General features: G+C 38.4%; 1 protein-coding gene across 2 annotated transcripts in view; it reads right to left on the bottom strand.

Moving 5' to 3' along the window:
- Positions 1–7,525: 7,525 nt before the first annotated feature.
- ARHGDIB (Rho GDP dissociation inhibitor beta) overlaps positions 7,526–19,031 on the bottom strand; it is a 28,100-nt gene continuing 16,594 nt past the window's right edge. For both annotated transcript variants that reach the window (XM_072653649.1, XM_072653648.1), the window contains exons 4-6: positions 17,767–17,843; positions 8,961–9,024; positions 7,526–8,467 (exon numbers count right to left, since the gene is read on the bottom strand). In XM_072653649.1, coding sequence (XP_072509750.1) covers positions 8,268–8,467; positions 8,961–9,024; positions 17,767–17,843 — 341 coding nt within the window. In that variant the 3' untranslated portion in view covers positions 7,526–8,267. The remainder of the gene's footprint in view (positions 8,468–8,960; positions 9,025–17,766; positions 17,844–19,031) is intronic.

Here is a 19,031-nt window from a genome sequence, read left to right as displayed (position 1 = left end):
TCAATAGGTGGCAGTCACAATAGTTGTTGCTTTGATTGCTAACCTTGGCAGTCAACTCTTACTGCTATCTCTAGCTTTACTTTAAGACTATAATTTCTACCACAAATTTGGAGGAAACTGGTAGAGTTCAAGCAGTAGCATGCTAGGCATGCCAGAGGGAGGGGACCTTGGGGATGCCCTATTTATTCCCCCCTGTCTTGCTAACATTTCTTGCTGTCATTGCAATTTTAATATATGTACTGCAAATCTGAGCACTACTCCCCTTATTCTCAAGGAATTTGGGCTTCTACTTTGTCATAACTGACTCCTCTACCCAAGGATGAAAGAAATCAATCTGAGACAGAGATTGAATTTTTTTTTTAAGAAACAGAAATTTAGAGGGGCAGAGCCAAGATGGCAGAGTAAAAGGATAGACCTGTAAAAACTCTCCCCTGTAAGCCATAAAATACCTGTAAAAATGACTCTAAAAAATTCTAGAGCAGCAGAAGCCACAAAATGACAGAGTGAAAGAGATTTCCAGCCCAAGACAGCTTGGGAAGGCCAACAGGAAAGGTCTATCACACCAGGCTCAGAGTAGAGTGCAGCTCAGCCTTGCCCACATGGAGTGGCAGGGACAGGACTAGAACAGGCCTCAGGGAGAGGAATCCCTGGCAGCAACTGCAGTTCCCAGATTGCTTAACCCACAAACGCCAAAGACAACTTCAAAGGTCAGTGAGAAAACTCTTTCACTTGGGTGAGAAGGGAATGTAGTCTGGCCTCACCAGCAGCAGCCGCCATTGCAGCAGCAGCATCAAGTTTTGGAGCCCTCCACCTAAAGATCCTGAGAGAATTGAGCTGCTGATCTGGATCTCAGCCCTGAGTGGTGGCCCTGGGGTGAGGAGGAGTGCTGGCATGGTAGAGCTGGAAGTGGTTGTGGAGAGGGAATTCTACTCACAGATACTGGGCAGAAAAGTTTTTGGTTGCTCCCAGACCAATGTGCAGGCCAGGAGAGGAGTAAACTCCTCTTTCTTGATTGTGCCACCTTGGAGGAACTGAAAACTTACAGTTCCCTAGAGTATAACCTCCTCTTGACAAGGAACTCAAAAGTCAAGTAACTTGCTGGGAAAATGCCCACAAAAGGGAAAAAATAAGACTATAGAAGGTTACTTTCTTGGTGAATAGGTATTTTCTTCCATCCTTTCAGATGAGGAAGAATAATACATACCATTAGAGAAAGACATAAAGGTCAAGGCTTCTGCATTCAGTACCTCCAAAATAAATATGCAATGGTCTCAGGCCATGGAAGAGCTCAAAAAAGATTTTGAAAATCAAGTAAGAGAGGTGGAGGAAAAATTGGGAAGAGAAATGAGAATCATGCAAGAAAATCATGAAAAGTGAGTCAGCAGCTTGCTAAAGGAGACCCAAAAAAATGCTGAAGAAAATAACACCCTTAAAAATAGACTAACTCAAATGGCAAAAGAGGTCCAAAAAGCCAATGAGGAGAAGAATGCTTTAAAAAGCAGAATTGGTCAAATCAAAAAGGAGGTTTAAAAGCTCATTGAAGAAAATAAAAATTAGAATGGAGCAGATGGAAGCTAATGACTTTATGAGAAACCAAGAAATTACAAAACAAAACCAAGAGAATATGAAAAAATAGAAGACAATGTGAAATATCTCATTGGGAAAACAACTGACTTGGAAAATAGATCCAGGAGAGACAATTTAAAAATTATGGGACTACTTGAAAGCCATTATCAAAAAAAAGAGCCTAGACATCATCTTTCATGAAATTATCAAGGAAAATTGCCCTGATATTCTAGAACCAGAGGGTAAAATAAATATTGAAAGAATCCACCAATAACCTCTTGAAAGAGATTCGAAAAGAAAAACTCCTAGGAATATTGGTAGCCAAATTCCAGAGTTCCCAGGTCAAGGAGAAAATTTTGCAAGTAGCTAGAAAGAAACAATTCAAATATTGTGGAAACACAATCAGGATAACACAAGATCTAGCAGCTTTCACATTAAGGAATCAAAGGGTTTGAAATATAATATTCCAGAAGTCAAAGGAATTAGGATTAAAACCAAGAATCACCTACCCAGCAAAACTGAGTATAATACTTCAGGGGAAAAAATGATCATTCAGTGAAATACAGGATTTTCAAGCATTCTTGATGAAAAGAACAGAGCTGAATAGAAAATTTTACTTTCAAACACCAGAGTCAAGAGAAGCATGAAAAGGTAAACAGGAAAGAGAAATCCTAAGGGATTTACTAAAGTTGGACTGTTTACATTCCTACATGGAAAGACAATATTTGTAACTCTTGAAACTTTTCTCAGTATTTGGGTGGTTGGAGGGATTATACACACACACACACACACACACACACACATATACATATATAGACAGAGGGCACAGGGTAAGTTGAATAGGAAGGGATGATATCTAAAAAAAAATTAAGGGGTGAGAGAGGAACATATTAGGAGGATAAAGGGAGAAATGGAATAGGGCAAACTATCATGAAAGAGGCAAGGAGAAGATTTTTCAATGGAGGGGAAAAGGAGGGAGGTGAGAAGGAAAAAGTAAAGCTTACTCTCATCACATTTGGCTTAAGGAGGGAATAACATGCACACTCAATTTGGTATGAAAATCTATCTTACACTACAGGAAAGTAGGGAAGAAGGGGATAAGTGGTGGTGGGGATGATAGAAGAGAAGGAAAATGGGAGGAGGGAGTAATTAGAAGTAAACACTTTTGGGGAGGGACAAGGTCAAAAGAGAGAATAGAATAAATGGGGGACAGGATAGGATGGAGGGAAATATAGTTAGTCTTACACAACATGACTATTATGAAAGTCTTTTGCAAAATGACACATATATAGCCTATATTGATTTGCTTGCCTTCTCAGTGGGGATAGGTGGGGAGGGAGGAAGGGAGAGGTTGGAACTCAAAATTTTAGGAACAAATGTTAAGAATTGTTTTTGCATGCAATTGGGAAATAAGAAATACAGGTAGTGAGGTATAGAAATCTATCTTGCCCTATAAGAAAAGAGAGGAGATGGGAATAAGGGAAGGAAGGGGTATGATAGAAGGGAGGGCAAATTGGTGGAAGGGGTAATCAGAATTCATGGTGTTTTGGGATGGGGGAGGGGAGAGATGGGGAGAAAATTTGGAAATCAAAATTTTGTGGAAATGAATGTTGAAAACTAAAAATAAACAAATAAACATTAAAAAAACCAGAAATTTTAAAACAAAGAATAACTTAGAGTAAGGGGATGATTTGATAGACTCAGAGGCTATTAGAACCAAAGCAGTCCTGGAGTCAGTTATAAACGGATACTAAAATTTCAGTCTGAGCATTTACATCTCAGAAATCAGATAATGTCATAAAACAGGGCTTGATTTATTATTTTGTTGATTAATTAGCCTTAATAAAGTGTTAATAATGAAGGTGAAATTTAAAAGCCTATGCCCTATAGTTTGTTCAATATTTACCAGTGTACTCTTGTGTTGCTTTATAAACATTGCTTGAACTCAGCAGGAGTGCAATAGAAGTCTCAGGGAATGAAGTCATAACCACCCTGAAAGCACGATGACTAAAGAGTGATAATAATAATGATGATGATGATGGTGATATAAAGAAGAAAACCAAATAACACTGTAAGGTTTCCAAAATGCTTTCCATCAGTTATGTCATTTGAATCTCACCATTTTCCTGTTTAAGAGCTAGAGGGAACCTGAGATCATGGGATCCAACCTCTTCATTTTACAGATGTGGCAATTGAGGTCCAGAGACTTGCCCAAGGTCACATAGTGTCTAAGACAAGATTTAAATAGAGACTTCCTGACTCAGCCCAGTGTTTTTCCTATTACACCATGCTTCCTTCCTGGGAAATATGGAAAAATAAAATTTGAGACTAACCAAATATTATTGAACTGTTCCCTCTAACAGTTTCTGCTATGGGAATTTGAGCGTAGTAGGAATTGATTTCTCTCCTTGCACCACACACCAGTGTTGACATGCTGCAAATAAACCATTGCATGCCCTGATTGAAAAGAAATGCTAATGGGGAATAAAACGGTCACAGATATAGGATATCACTGGGGATGCATTTTGTAGCACACCTGGTATGATTTTTCCCTATGCAATATGCTACTTTAGGCTATCAGTGTCAGAAGTGTCCTTTGCATTCAGGGCTCAGAGTGTTCTTGGGATATAGGAAAAGAAAGAAAGAAAAAAGTTTCTCTCCCTTCCAAATAACAACTGACACTATTACATCTTTGATAGCAGCCCTCTTTGGTAGAGAATATAAAGTATTCCTTCTATAAAGGGAAATATCCCAACTATAAAGATGAAGAAACAGAAGTTCAGTGAGGTTTAGTGTTTTGCCTCATTTTACACACTTCCATTTGTCAGAGCTTGTATCCTGACCCCAGATGCACCGAGTTCAAGTCCAGAACTCCAACCATAGTGATACCCTACCTATCTCCATTCACATGTACAGTTGCTTTCATTTACAGTTTTTTTCATTTATGTCTTTAGAATTATTTTTATTCTATTTCCTTTTAAGTTAATTCTTTGTTCCCTTTGATGAGTTTGCTTAAACTATTTTGATGTTAGTCTAGTCCCACAAGTTCTCTCCCATTCACCTGCTCCCATCTGCCTATCTTTTCAGTTCTCTAATCTTAAATTATAACTTTTCTTTATTTTACTCATTTAATTATCTATATTTCTTTCTCACTTGCTCTTCCTTTCCCCCCTCACTTATTTAAGCAATTAGTTAAAAATTTCTTTTCCCTTCCAAGATCTTTTTTTTTAGTAATTTTATCTTACTATGACCTTTTCTAAAAACTTTCTTTATCTTGACCTACATATTACTTGTCCTGTGTGTTAAGATTTAAAATTTCTGAAGTATAGTTTTACTTACTTACCTTTTCTTTATTAATTTGTCCCTCATGGTATTAAAAATGCCAAAGTATCATGTTTGAAATCCTTTTTTATCCTATTTTTATGTTATTTCAATTAATCACTCACTAAACATTTATTAAGTGCCTACTATGTACCAGGCACTGTGATAAATATTTGAATATATGTTGCCTCATCATGTGTTCCCTTCCCTTCTCACCCCTCTTTTTTTTTTTTTTTGCCATGTCTTATCAATTCACAAGAGAAGAATGATCATTCAGAAGTAGTACTCTATTGTAGAAATTATCCTGCTGTTCAAATCTTGCTGTCTGGCCTCATGCCTTGCCCTTACCATAACTGATCTTCTTTTCAAAGACCATAACATATCATCGCTGGTTCTAGGCCATGCCACACTTTGAGTACTGATTGCCCCAGAAAACCCCATGTGTTTTCTCCTGGGACCGGATGTTGCTCATGAAGGCATGGCATTCTGAGATCTTGCCAGTCTCAGTGGGAGTTGGGAGCTTCATTTTTATTCTAGGATGTCCCTTATTTCTTTTACAACTGTGTGGTATTCTCCTTAGGGAGAAAGTGATGATATCTGGTGGCTTTTAAAATTCTTGCAGACATGTATAAGTTCTGTTTTCCTGCCTTTCCTACTCGTCTGTGTTTTTGTCTGCAGCTTAAATGGCTCACTACTTAAAAATGTGTTCCTATTCCTCCTCCTCCACTCACATCCTATTGTGCCTATTTTCTGCTGTGTACACAGAGTTGACAGCTGGGTGATGGAGAGTTGGAGTAGTTGGCTACAGACAGGAAAGAGAAGGAATTAGAAGGCTGGAGATGAGGGTTACCTGTGGGCTATCAAATGGTTACCAGTTAGAAAGTGGGGATACCTAAACTCCCATCAAATGAAATATGCAAAAGCAGGAGAAGAGAAAGCAAAGAAAAGCATGGGCAAAAGAGAAGAAAATTTTGAGGGAAAGGCAAATGTATTGCCAGGAGTTGCTAGGGGCTGTGCACATTTAATGAGAGGAACTATTCAGTTGAACAGTTTCCATTGGTACTAAAGATTAAAGCCCAGGGTTCCAGTAGTTCCATCAGATTCACAAGTTGAAATAAAGGAGGCAGGGTTCCAGTAAGCTCCTTGGTTCACTATACTGTTTGATAACTAGACCCCCATCTCAGCAATTATCTAGAAAGTAAGATGTAGCCAGAAAATTCAGCACTTAGGGGAAAAAAAAACACATGGAAGAAAGAGCATGGTGCCTAGGATTGTTTTTAAATGACGTTCCACTGTTCATTCAGTCTTGGTCTCTATATTCTTGGCCTCTGCTTCTAATTCTGCATCATTGGCTATTATATTCTAAGGATTATGTCAGAACATTCTTAGGGGAATAGCAGGTAAAATTTTAGGTCTTTGAATACTCAAGAAATTCTCTAGAAAAACTTGAAAGAACCTTCCAACGGTCACTAGCAGTAGCCACAAAAAGTCTTGGCTACTCTGATATCTATAAGCAACACAGGTTCCTGGACAACACTGGCACTATTGAGGCAGAAAGATAAAAATAGGAATGGTCAATGACTCAACTGAGAGGAAAAGCAACTGAGATGGATGTATCTGTCCATTTCAGTACCAAATCCCCCAAATTGCTATCCTCCAAGATCTTGGTGATGTGTGGAAATGACCCTACTTAATAGTTGTTTACTCATTATAATCTCCCAGACATTATATTCTGTTATGGGTGCAGTTCTTTTTTTTTTCCATGTGGGGTTTTCCAGTTTTGAAAAGGATAGATAATTTCACCATTTATCTTTGCCTTTACACCTCTACTAAATGTGGTAGTAGTAGTAGTAATTTTTTTCTTTTACCCAGGGATTGCCAAACTTCTGCAATAAATTTTAGAGGTAGACCCTCCATGAGGAGGAAGCAAATGAGCCAGCCAGATTGGATAATTTCCAGTGACTGCCTTGTTATTCTCCTGTTTCAAATGTTGAGCTTGGTGTACTTCCTGAGAAGCTGAGCCGAATGTGCTCTGTTGCTAATTGGCTGAAGTGACCTCAGAGCCATGGGAATTCAGCCACTGGCTCTAGGGCAGGGATTCTTAAACTTTTTATGTTATGGACTCTTTGGGCAATCTTGTGAGTCCAGGGCCTCTTCTCAGAATAATGTTTTAAATGTACAAAGTAAAATACATAAAATTGATTAAAAAGAAAACTGAGTATAGCAAAATATTTATTTTAAAAAATCAAGTTCATAGACCCCAGGTTAAGAATCCCTATTTAGGGAATCCTTAGCTTCTGAAATAAAATGTCTGATTAATGGGGGTAAAGAGTAACCCTACTTTTCACAGGCCAGTCAGCTATATTGCCTTCACCTGATATCCAAAGAAAGCATAAGAGAAGCTTTTCCTTTTTCCCTTTTCCTAGGGAAAGCTTCCCATCTGTGCCCTATAAATCATGGGATCTCACTCTCCACTGTACTTTGACCAGTGAAATATGCTGGTTCAAGGGCTGTAAGATCTTGGCACCACTAGGTAAGCCCATGTACCTAGCACATGTAGAAAACAGATGACTGAAAATTTCCTAAGGCTTCTGATTGTGTTGAAAGGGAAAGATTGAAAAAATGAGAGGCTCAGCCATAATGGACAGCAGTAGTTTTATTCAAAAACTATTGAATTGTTTACAATCTTGCTCACAAATAGAAAACTCCAAGGTAGCTTTATTCATAAAGATGGATTAAGGCAGATTAAGGCCCTTTATCAGGACAGCAGCAACCAGTATAGGATATTCCAGTTGGAACAGTTATTGAAACACTTGGAAAGTGGACTGCTAGTGGGAGATTACTCTCTCTCTCTCTCTCTCTCTTTCTCTCTCCTCTCTCTTTCTCTCTCCTCTCTCTTCTTTTCTCCCTCTTTCTCTTTCTCCTTTTCTCTCTTTTCTCTATCTCTTTCTTCTTCTTCCTCTGTCTCTGTCTCTGTCTCTCTCACTAGCTGCTCTACAGGTAAATGGTACCTGAATGAAATGTTTATGTTGATCAAATTAGGGTTTCTCCAAGATCTGATACACAATGAATAGAGAATAGAAACGGAATTTGGTTTAAAACATTTTCTGCTTCTGTGGTGAAACTGAGTGTATTTGTTTTCAGCCTAGCTGGAAACAAGGCCACAAGCTAACCTCAAAATTGTACCAGACGCCAATTGTGCCAATGCACTAAATCTCACAGGGTACCATGTGAAAATGAGAATAGTTGGAGAGCTTTGGAGATCCTGGGGGTGGGAGGGGCACACCGGAAAAGGAGCATAACTGTGGAGTTTTAGAATACATCATTCACTGGCAATATGACAGGCAAGGGGGATGGGAGGTGAATGGAGAGCAAAGAGCTCATTCTGTCCATTCTTTTTTAATGGACAGATTCCACTCCCAGGTGAGGTGGTTATGCTTGTCATCATCAGTGAAGAAGGACTTGTTGTGGTAAGTGCCCCGGGCTAGCATGCCCTTGGGGGCTTCCTCTGGAGGTGTCAAGAACTCATACTCATCTAGCCGTGGCCCATAGCTGCCAACCATGAAAGTGGCTTTGTCCACTAAAAGAAAGAAAAATTCATTAGGGAGATCATCGTTCAGAATGACAATAAAGATGACAGAGAATGTACCAAATCCTTGATTATTGGTGACCAGGGTTGGGTGGCTTGATAGAGTGAAAAGAACTCTGAACTTGTAATAGAATGAATATCTAGGGACTACTTGGCTACCAATAACAGACTGTATTCCCTTAAACAAGTAATTTTACTTCTTGGAGCCTACTTCAGATATAACACATGTCCTTTGGGACTTGAATAATCATTGATTTCCTTTGTTTTCCAAATTCACCGGAGAATCTCTTGGTATTCTTAAGTGTTCTAGCTAGCTTCATGATAATTTTAGATCATACATAGGTGAAGCAGCTGAGGCCCAGAGAAATTTAATGATTGACCTAAATAGTAACAACTAAGAAGAGACTAGCCCAGTGTTCTTTTCACTAGAAAATGTATACATATTGATGGGAATTTGGAAAAAGGGGTGGGGGAGATCTCTTACCTTTAGCCCCAGTCCTGTAGGTATGCTGCACATATTTCAGTCCTGACACAATATCTTTGTTCACCTACAAGAAGGAAATAATGCCAAGTAAGTCAAACAGAGGGTGATCTTGCAGATTTCATTCTCTTCCCCCCTCAATTTTGTGCAGCTGAAGCTTTTCTCTTCAATGTCTTAGGAGGAGAGGGATTGAGCTTTAGACTAAAGTGAATTGAAATAGTGGGGAGATAGAGTCTGTTGGTCAGAGAATACAAAAAGTATCTGCTGCCTCCATCCCTTTGAGCTTGTTAGACACTATATTACACCAAAATATTCACCTATACTCAACTAAACATCTCTCATGGAACTGGACTCATGTGCTTTGGTTCTGTGGGAAGAGACATATATTCTGGTCCTTTGCTAAAGGACACGTATGAGCAATGGCTCATATGGGGTTGACTTCCGGTCTTTTTTAAGCCAGTCTCTTTGGGACATAGCTTCTTTACTTTGGACTTTGAGGGGTGGTGGTGGTCACTTTCTTCATTCTCACCTCCTTTTCCCTCTACCTCTCCCTTCCCCCAAAAAGGTCACTGTATGCACATGGCAGTAAGAATAGGCAATTACGAGACACAAGTCCCTAGATGATTCATCTGTTTTGTGTTTCTTCCCTTAAGCCTAGATCACTGACCAGTGATCCTGAGAGATGGATATTTCCAAGAGACAGTTGAAAAAAAAGTACAGCAAGTTTTCCTTATAAAGGTCTTATATCTAACATGTATGAGGAACTGATTCAAACATAAAATCAAAAGTCATTTTCCAAAGGATAAATAATCCAAAAATTATAAACAGGCAGTTTTCCAACTATCAATAACCATTAAAAAAAAGAGTCTGAATCATTAATAACAAAAGAAATAGAAGTTAAAGTTCTACCTTCTACCCATCATGCTAACAAAGATGACAAAAAGGGAAAATGATCAGTGTTGGAGAGATTGAGGGAAAACAGACATACTAATACACTGATGGCAGAGCCATGAAACCCTTCAGCCATTCTGGAAAACCACTTATAACTATGTCCAAAAACTTCCTAAACTGTGCATACCCTTTGACTTATCTATACCACTACTGGATTGTACCACAGGAGCAAGAGTGTGGGAGCATGACCTCAAATAGCATGGTTAACAGAAACAGAAAAAAACAGTTCTATCCCATGGGAAAATGTGCATGTGACCCTAGCCCATCCCTGGCACTATGCCTTCTTTGCTCTGTTTCTATATAATTTCTGGCCTGGTCTAAAGGTGGTAAGGAGATCTGCCATTGTCCAGCTGCTGTCCAGGACAGGCCTTATGAGTAAGCTCCTCTCAATAAGACCTATTTACTTCCATGCTTCTTTCTTCTGTATCACAGAATTATTTTGGAGATGGGACCATCTCTCTGGATAGTCTGCCCCCTTACAAAGTCCTAGAGATCAGACAGATCAAATAAAGAGGAAAAGGACCTATGTGTATAAAAAAATTGTACAGCAGTTTTTTTCCATAGCAACCCCAAATTGAAAACCAAGTGAGTATTCACCTACAGGGGAATAGTTCAACAAATTATGGTATATGATGACAATCATATACCATAACAAGTTTGAAAAAAGTTTAGAATTCTGATCAATATAATGATAACCACAGTTGTAGAAGCCTGAATGTGAAAAATGTCACCCATCTCCTGCCAGAAAGGTAATGAATTTAAAATACAAAATGAGACATACATTTTTGGACATAATCAATGTGGGAATTTGTTTTGCTGAATAATTGTTCAGTCCTTTCAGTCCTTTCTGACTCTTTATGACCCCATTTGAGGTTTTCTTAGCAAAGACACTGGAGTGGTCTGCCATTTTCTTCTCTAGTTCCTTTTACAGATGGAGAGACTGAGACACAGGGTCACACAGCTAATTAGCCTGTGAGGCCAGATTTGAACTCAGAAAGATGAGTTTTCCTGACTTCAGGCCCAGCACTCTATCCACTGCAACGCCTAATTGCCCTTTGCTGAGTTATACATGTTTGTAATGAGGTTTTTCTTTTTCTTTTTTATTGCTTAATTGGAAGAGATTGGAAAAGAAAGATATTAAAAGCCACATATATATACACATATATGTATGTATGTATTTAAAAGAAGTGTACATTTCTACCTTCAGTAGTTACATTATGAGTTTGAGAGGTCAATGGGAGGTACTTCTTTTCTTGGAGGGGAAAATGGCCTAGTACAGGAAGAGGCTGCAATGAAAAGACTAAGAAAGTATAACTCAGAAGCTGGTCTGGCAGAAGGGTTAGGTATGTGAGAGGTTCCACAACAACACAGATCTGAGATGAAAGTGAGCTGTCCTACAAAATTGTATTTAGGAAGTGCAGTGTAACTGTAAGTTAATGTTTCACATTTTAAAAATCTAATGATCACTTAAAGAGTTTTTATGCTTTAAGCATCTCTATTTTGGTAGAGGAATTTTTAGTTATACTATACCTGATATCTACTATGCACATTCAATTGTTTTTGTTTTTGTCCTTCATTTTCAAAGAAGACCATGCCATCAGAGAAATGATGACATGACTTGCGCTTGACTTTGTTTTGAGTGAGGAAGGGCTCCCTTTGCTAGAAAGGACCCCAATAATCCCTTTCAGGGGATACTCTAGACATGGTCAGTTAGTGCAGTGGAGATAGAGTGCTAGGCCTGGAGTCAGGAAGACTCATCCTCATGAGCTCAAATCTGGCCTCAGACACTTCCTAGCTGTGTGACCCTGGGCAAGGCACTTAACCCTATCCCTCATCTGTAAAAGAAGTTGGGGAAGGAAATGGCAAACCACTCTATTACCTTTACCTAGGAAAGTCCCCAAAATGGGGTACAACTCTATGGTGGAGACATTTTTTGGGCTTCTAGGATGGGAACAATGAGTCAAAGAGTGCAGGAGAAACCTCCATTGGTGGAATTTAAGCTTCTCTGGGGACACTTGAGCCCAGAACTGGGGTCTCTTTGTGGGATGGACCCTCTACGCTAAAGCTGACATGAAGAACTAGAAACAAAATGTCTATACTCTCTCGCTTAGTGACCTCTCATGGTGAACTCCTATACATTTAATTATCATCTCTATGCAGATAAGATGATGTCCAGGCCTAGCCTCTCTCTCGAGCTCTAATTTCACATCACCAACTACTCTTTGGACATTTCAGACTGGATGTCCAATAGTCATCTCAAATTCATCACGTCCAAAGCAACTTATAATATTTTGCCCAAACCAGCCATATTTCTGAACTTACATGTTTTTGTCTAGGACACTTTCTTCTTTTTTTATTGAAGGGGCAGGAGATTATGGGTATATGGAATATTTCATATACTGTCACAAACAGGTGACAGACACATTGTTTAGTTTTATTGAACTGCTTTTTTCTCCCTCTTTCTCTTAAAATCTTTATTACACAGGATGACATGCTGGGTAGGGAAGGGAGCAAGAATTTATTTGGAAATTAATGTGACAGAAGAAAGTTATCGGACCCTGAAGAAACATGGAATGTTTTCTTTCTAAGTTTTAAGTGTGTGTGTTCTAGTTCTGGTTCTCCTCAGGAGCTAGTCTCTGTGACTAGCCTGTCCTATGTCAAATGGATGATGTTCACTGTGTTTCTGGTTTTAAGGTGTTTTGCTTTATTTTTTTCCTTTGGGCTAGACCTGTAATTTCAAGAGTATAGGGAGCTCCTGGGGAAGAACTCTCTCTCCATTCATATCAGCATTTGTTCTGCCACTTTGCTTTTAAGCAGCTAGGTAAAGAGAGTGCTGGAAAGACTGAGTTCAAATCCTACCTAAGCCACATATTAGTTGTATGACTGTGGGTAAGCCATTTAACCATGAGGTTGGCCTAAGTTTCCTCATCTGTAACATGAGGGAGTTGAACTCTATGGCTTCTCAAATCCCTCCAACAAATAAATCTATAATCCTATTCTTATCGTCTTAGACAAATGTTTGGGGGATGCTGACAGGTTCAATGAGCTGCCCAGGATCACACAGTCAGTATGTATCAGAGGAAGGATCTGAACCCAGATCCACCTGACTCCACATTTATCTCTCCATCTGTTGTCCAGATTCTTATATGGGAGGGTGAGCTTCTTTGGGGAGAGGGGGGGCAATCAGGGTTAAGTGACTTGCCTAGGGTCACACAGCTAGTAAGTATCTGAGGCCAGATTTGAATTCAGGTCTTCCTGACTTCAGGTCACTGTGTCACCTATTTTGATAACTATATTTCAATATAATTGATTTTCTTTGTAGTTCTATGTATTTGTTCTGTGCATTTAAACACATTGTTCTCTAAAGATGTTTACAGGCTTCACTGGACTGCCAAAGGGGTCTATAACACAAAAAGGTTAAGAATCTCTGCTTTACTCAATGGTTTAGCTCTGGCCATCTAGAAAGTCTCCTTTATACTAGGTAGGCATGTAATTACAAAGATCATAACCCTAAAAGGAGAGAGAGGATGAGAAAGTTATTGTGCACTTAGTGTGAGTACTGAGTCTGGAGCGGATGTTAGCATGAAGAATATTTGCCTTCCCTGTAAATAAAGCACTGGTGGTATTCTTATGGATTTAGGTTGTACTTTCCCCTCTTTCTCATTTCCCCACCTAAATTTGGCACTTCCATTCAGTTTTTCAATGAAAACCTGCCAGTAAATTATGAAAACTTTTGCATTACCTGGCCCCTTTCTAAATTTCCAGTCTTTTGACACGTTTCCCACTTCTATGATGCAGTGACCCTGGCTTTGGTGTTCCTCAAACCCCACACTCCATCTCCCATCTCTGGACTTTTGACTGCTTCCTGCACCTGGGATATTCTCCCTCTTCATCTCTGTTTCCTAGTTCTCCTGGCTTCTTTCAAAACTTCAATCTTACTTCTGCCAGAGGTTTCCCAGTTCTTTCAGCTGCTAAGGACTTCACCTTCCATCTTCTCTGTGTAAAATCTTACATGTACCTACTTATTTCCATGTTGTCTTCCCCACTAGAATAGGAGTTCTTTAAAATGAGGGACCATGGTTTTGCCTTTCTTTGTTTTCCAAATAGCACAGTGCCTGATACAACCAACACTTAATAAATGCTTGTTGATTGATTAAATTCAAATTTTATTAAGCATCTATTAGTAAAATAATTTCAGAAAACAGTACTGCAAAGCAAAATAACATAAAGCTACTAGGATTATACTCAAAAGGAGGTTATTGCAGTGAATAAAGTTCTATTTGTACAAAAGTATCCATAGCAAGATCTGAGTCATTTAAATCACTGTTGTTTTTGATCTGTACCCAGGGCCAGACCTTACTAAAGTGGATCTAAGTGCTTTTGGAAAATTTTAGCTTTCTTCCCTTGCTTCCATTTCCCTAAAGTATCTTCTTTTAAAAATTCATTCAAAATTACTTATTGAGCACCTGCTATGAGTACTGGGTCAGATTGTTAGCTTTATGAGTAGTGGGTTCACTTACTAGGCTAGTGCCCTGAAATTTCTCATTTGAGATTTATTTTGTAGGTTAAGGCCATTGTCTCTTTAAAAAAATGTAAATACTCCTGGTAGGAATGACGCATTTTCTTCCATTCATCACCCACTCTGGTGTTTATCAGATCAGCTAGCTAACAAGATAGATCCATTTTAATTTGGATAAAGAAAGGTGATTTCTGTAATATATGATACCATCAGAACATGATAGCTTCAAAGAAGGATTGTAGAAAAAAAAGAATTGTAGTGCCCCAAAACAGAAACAAAGACAAAATTCACTAATTTCAAAATTTTACGTATGTCTTGGTTCTACCTCTGTGGCCCTAAGTGGGCTTCTTGAGAGGATTCAGTCTAGATGATCTGATGAACTTCCAGAGGTGGGGACAAAGCTCTCTCTGCTTGTTTCTTCCTTCCTCTCTAGACCACACTCCCATACAGAATACACTACCCATTCCTGGAAGCCACACCTAAGAGATTATCACAATTTAGGTGTTTAAATCTCCTTTGTCATAATCTCCTCAATCAAGTTATTTCATTTGATGTGCTTTTGAGAGTTTGATAATTTAGATTGCCTTGATCAGATGTCTGAAACCTCAACTGACAAATGTTCAATGGCATATGATAACAAGATCTTAGACTGAGAGAGGGGAAGGACCTCAGAGGCCATGTAGTCCAATCCCCTCATTTTACAGATGAAGAAACTGAGGAACAGAAATGGTGACTTTCTCAAGATCACCCAACTACTTAGTAACAGAGTGAGTTAAGATTTAACCCTAGGTCATCTGACTTCAGATCCAACATTTTGCATTGTACTCCACTACCTCATTTCAGGCCCTAAATTAATCCCATTATCTAGCACTTTCCATTGGATCACACTGCTTTAATCCAATCTCTCAGTTATTTTTACTAGAGGGAATAGTTGTTGATAGAAGCATGTATTATCTGCACTAGCTGATTACTATTCAAATTCCCCAAATAATGATAAAATAACCATACTTTGAGTATAATGCATAATTTTGATTCATAATCTTGGAATCATCCTTGACTTTTCCATCCCTCTTGCCCCCACCCCTCCCTTGCCAGTAGTTCCCAAAGCTTATTAATTCTACATCTCTTGAATTTGCCCCCTTCTCTCCACTTACACAATCTCTATTTCTAGAACTAGTATCTCTAGTTCAGACCTCTTTTCTGAATTATTTTAACACTCCTAATTGATCTCACTGTCCTCAGTTTTCCTCTTCTCTTCAACTGACCCTCTCCATAGTTGTTAAAATGACATTCCTCAAATACAGATCTTGGAGGCAGGGTAGTATAATGAAAAGAGTATAATGAAAAGTATGCTGGATTTGGAATCAGAAGGCCTTGGTTCAAATCCTACTTTTTTCCACTTACTACCTATATGACACTGGAAAAATCACGTTGTCTCCAGAGCCTTGTTTCTCATTTTGTAAAATAAGGGTATAAGGCTAGGTTCCTTCTAGCTTCAAATCTATGATTCAAAAATCCATGTTACCCTTGTACTCAAAAATTTTCAGTAGCAACCTGATGCTTCTGGTATAAAATATAAAATCCTCATCCTAGAATTTAAAACCCTCCGTATTCTGGATCCTACCTACCTTATTTCTGATCCAGCTGAAATGGTTTGCCAGCTATTCCCCATTTGTGACCATCCATCTTCCACTGGATGTGGAATGGTGGTCCACCAAATCTTGAATATCCAATCTCATCACTTCTTTCTCAGAGTATCTCTATCTTGAAAGCATATCTCAGGTACCAGATCTTGCATACCACTTTTGCTGATACTCTCAACTATTAGTACTCCCTCTTGGAAATATTTTGTATGAGACTTTTAATTAGCTTCAATTCAACCAATATTATTAAACTCCTAGCATGTGCCTAGCCAATGTGCTGTGTTAAGGATGAAAATCAAACAAAAAAATGAAATAGTTCCTGCCTTCAGGAAAGTCATAGTCTGGGAGTATGCAATACATCCAGAAGTAAGTACAATTAGAGAAGTTCTATATACATGTACACAAATCTACATACGTTCTACATACATAAATTAAAGGTAGGTAGTATGTGAGAAGTACCAGATTAATAGTACAAATCATTTGTCCATAGGGACTCAGACAAGTCAATGATCATCTCTGGTGGAGAAAAAAAGCCTTTTTAGAGGAAGAGAACATTTGAACTATTCTTTGAAGAATGGGTAAAATTCCTTTTATTGTAATTATTATAATGTAACATTTTTATGCCCTTTGTTTTTTCGTCATCTTTGTTTACAAACATGAAACGCTCTAAATCCCCGAGGGCTCCTCCTTGTAACAAAGAATAAAAAATTGAGGGGGAAAATAGCAGTGTGGAAAAATTAACCAACATAGCAACAGAGCATATACGATGATCTACTTTCACTGTCCCCGAGATTAGTAAAGAAAAGATGAAGATTCATCTTCTCCTCTCTTCTTTAGGAGTAAGCTTAATCAGCATAATTATATAGCATTAAGTTGTGGGTTTGTCATGGTTGTTTCCATTTACACCACTGTAGTCACTGTGTATATTGTTTTCCTAGTTAAGCTTACATTATCTGGCATCATTTCATGTAAGTCCATTCTTCTCTGCATTCTTTATAGTCATTGTTTCTTAAAACACAGTACTATCCAATTACATTCATGTAACACAATTTGTTTAACCATTGTCCAGTCGGCAATACCCATTTTGCTTCCAATTCTTTGTTACTACAAAAAATGTTATAGATATTTTGATGCATATGGGATTTCTGTCTACCTTTTATCCTTTTGATTTATATCCCTGGCAATGGCACCCATGGATCAAAGGATGGGGTCATTTTTGTAATTTTTTTCCCTTGATCTTAATTGTCAATTGTTTTTTAGAGTGGTCAAACCAATTCAGAACTCTGCCAATAGTGCACTGACTAGTGGTGTGCTAGTAAATGTTTAATAACAAAATCTTTAGGGAAAAAGGTGCACAACACACTTTTAAGTTCATCCATCATTTTCTTAAATCTAGACAATCAAGAAAGCATTAACTCAAGTCCTGATTTATAGCATCTGCCAATTTCTGAGGTGTAACTGCTCACAGGAAAATATAACAGTTGACTCTTATAAGCCAGCTGGAGTTGGCTCCTGCACATTCCTGGTAGTGTACCTGACTCTCTACAACTCTTGTTGGGTTTGAGTTCTACAGGTAAAAGTGTCTGAGATGAGGTGGGAGAGGACCCTCCAGACAGAAGCAGGGCAGAGCAAGACATAGAGACCCTTAAATAATTTATACATCATAAATACCAACACCCCAACTCAAATTACTTACTTTGAAATTAATTTTGACTCTATATTCAGCTCCTTCCTTTAGCACAAAGACTTTTTTCTTGAGAGCTTCAAGATCGCCTATGGAGATAGATTCAAAAAGACAATTTATGATCATAGTGTTACATAATTTAGAAAGGGAAAGACCTCAGAAATCATCTATTTTCATCACCTCTTTTTACAGATAAGAAAAGAGGCCCCAAAAGAACAAACATGTCATCCATATATAATAATACAGTTATCACTGATATAGCTTTCAAGTTTACAATATATCTTATATATATGTATTATCTTTCCATTTCTTGACCAAGACACTCCATCACCTAACTCAATGCTTTTTCACTGACAGTACTCCATTCCTAAAATTCTCTCCCTCCTTATCTCCACCTCTTGGTTTCCCTGCTTTCCTTCAAGTCTCAGCTAAAATCCCATCTTCTACAATAAGCCTTCTCCAGGCCTGCTTAATATTAGCTCCATCTCTCTATGGTTATATCTTATTTGTGTACAGATGATTGTCACTTGTCTCCCCAGCTAGAACATGAGCTCCTTGAAGGCAGGGACTGGTTTTTTGCCTTTCCTTGTGTTCCCAAGCATTTATTAAGCACCATTTATAGAATAAACTAATGGTGCTTAATAAATGCTTGTTGACATCTTATTTGACTCGTTGACTTTATCTCACAATAGTTTCCTCTTGACACAGGTGCCATTACTACCTACATTTTAGAGATGAGGAAACCAGGGCTCAGAGGCAGTAAGTGATGACCCCATGGTCACACAGCTAGTAAGGATCAGAAGCATAAGTCAATGCCAGTTCTCTCCTGACTCCACTCGTGGCACTCTTCTCACCACATTATTTCTCTAGTAAGTAATCAGGATTCACATATTATTATGCATCTGTAACATTTATGCATATACAATATACACCCACATATATGTATTACATATATACACACATATACAGTAGATACACATGTGCTAAATAGATACAAAAAGTTTTGGAATAAGAAAAAAAGAAAAAACTGATAACTGTTTTTTTGTGAGGAACAAGGTGTTTTGAACCAGGAAAAGGGTTCAAATAGGCACCTCAGCTTAGACTTAAAGTGAGTCAGGTATTCCAAGAGAAGAAAGTGAGGAGAATGAACGTTTCAAGCATTGAGCCTGCCTGTGCAAAATCAAGGAGGTGGAAGATTGAGTACCATTTATAGGTAATGGTAAGTAGGCCAGCGTGAGTGGCATGTAGAGTGTGTGAAAGGAAGTGATGCGAATTAG

The sequence above is a fragment of the Notamacropus eugenii genome, chromosome 3 (genome assembly GCF_028372415.1).
Source record: "Notamacropus eugenii isolate mMacEug1 chromosome 3, mMacEug1.pri_v2, whole genome shotgun sequence".
NCBI lineage: Eukaryota > Metazoa > Chordata > Mammalia > Diprotodontia > Macropodidae > Notamacropus > Notamacropus eugenii.
This window is presented reverse-complemented; position numbering and strand designations above follow the sequence as displayed.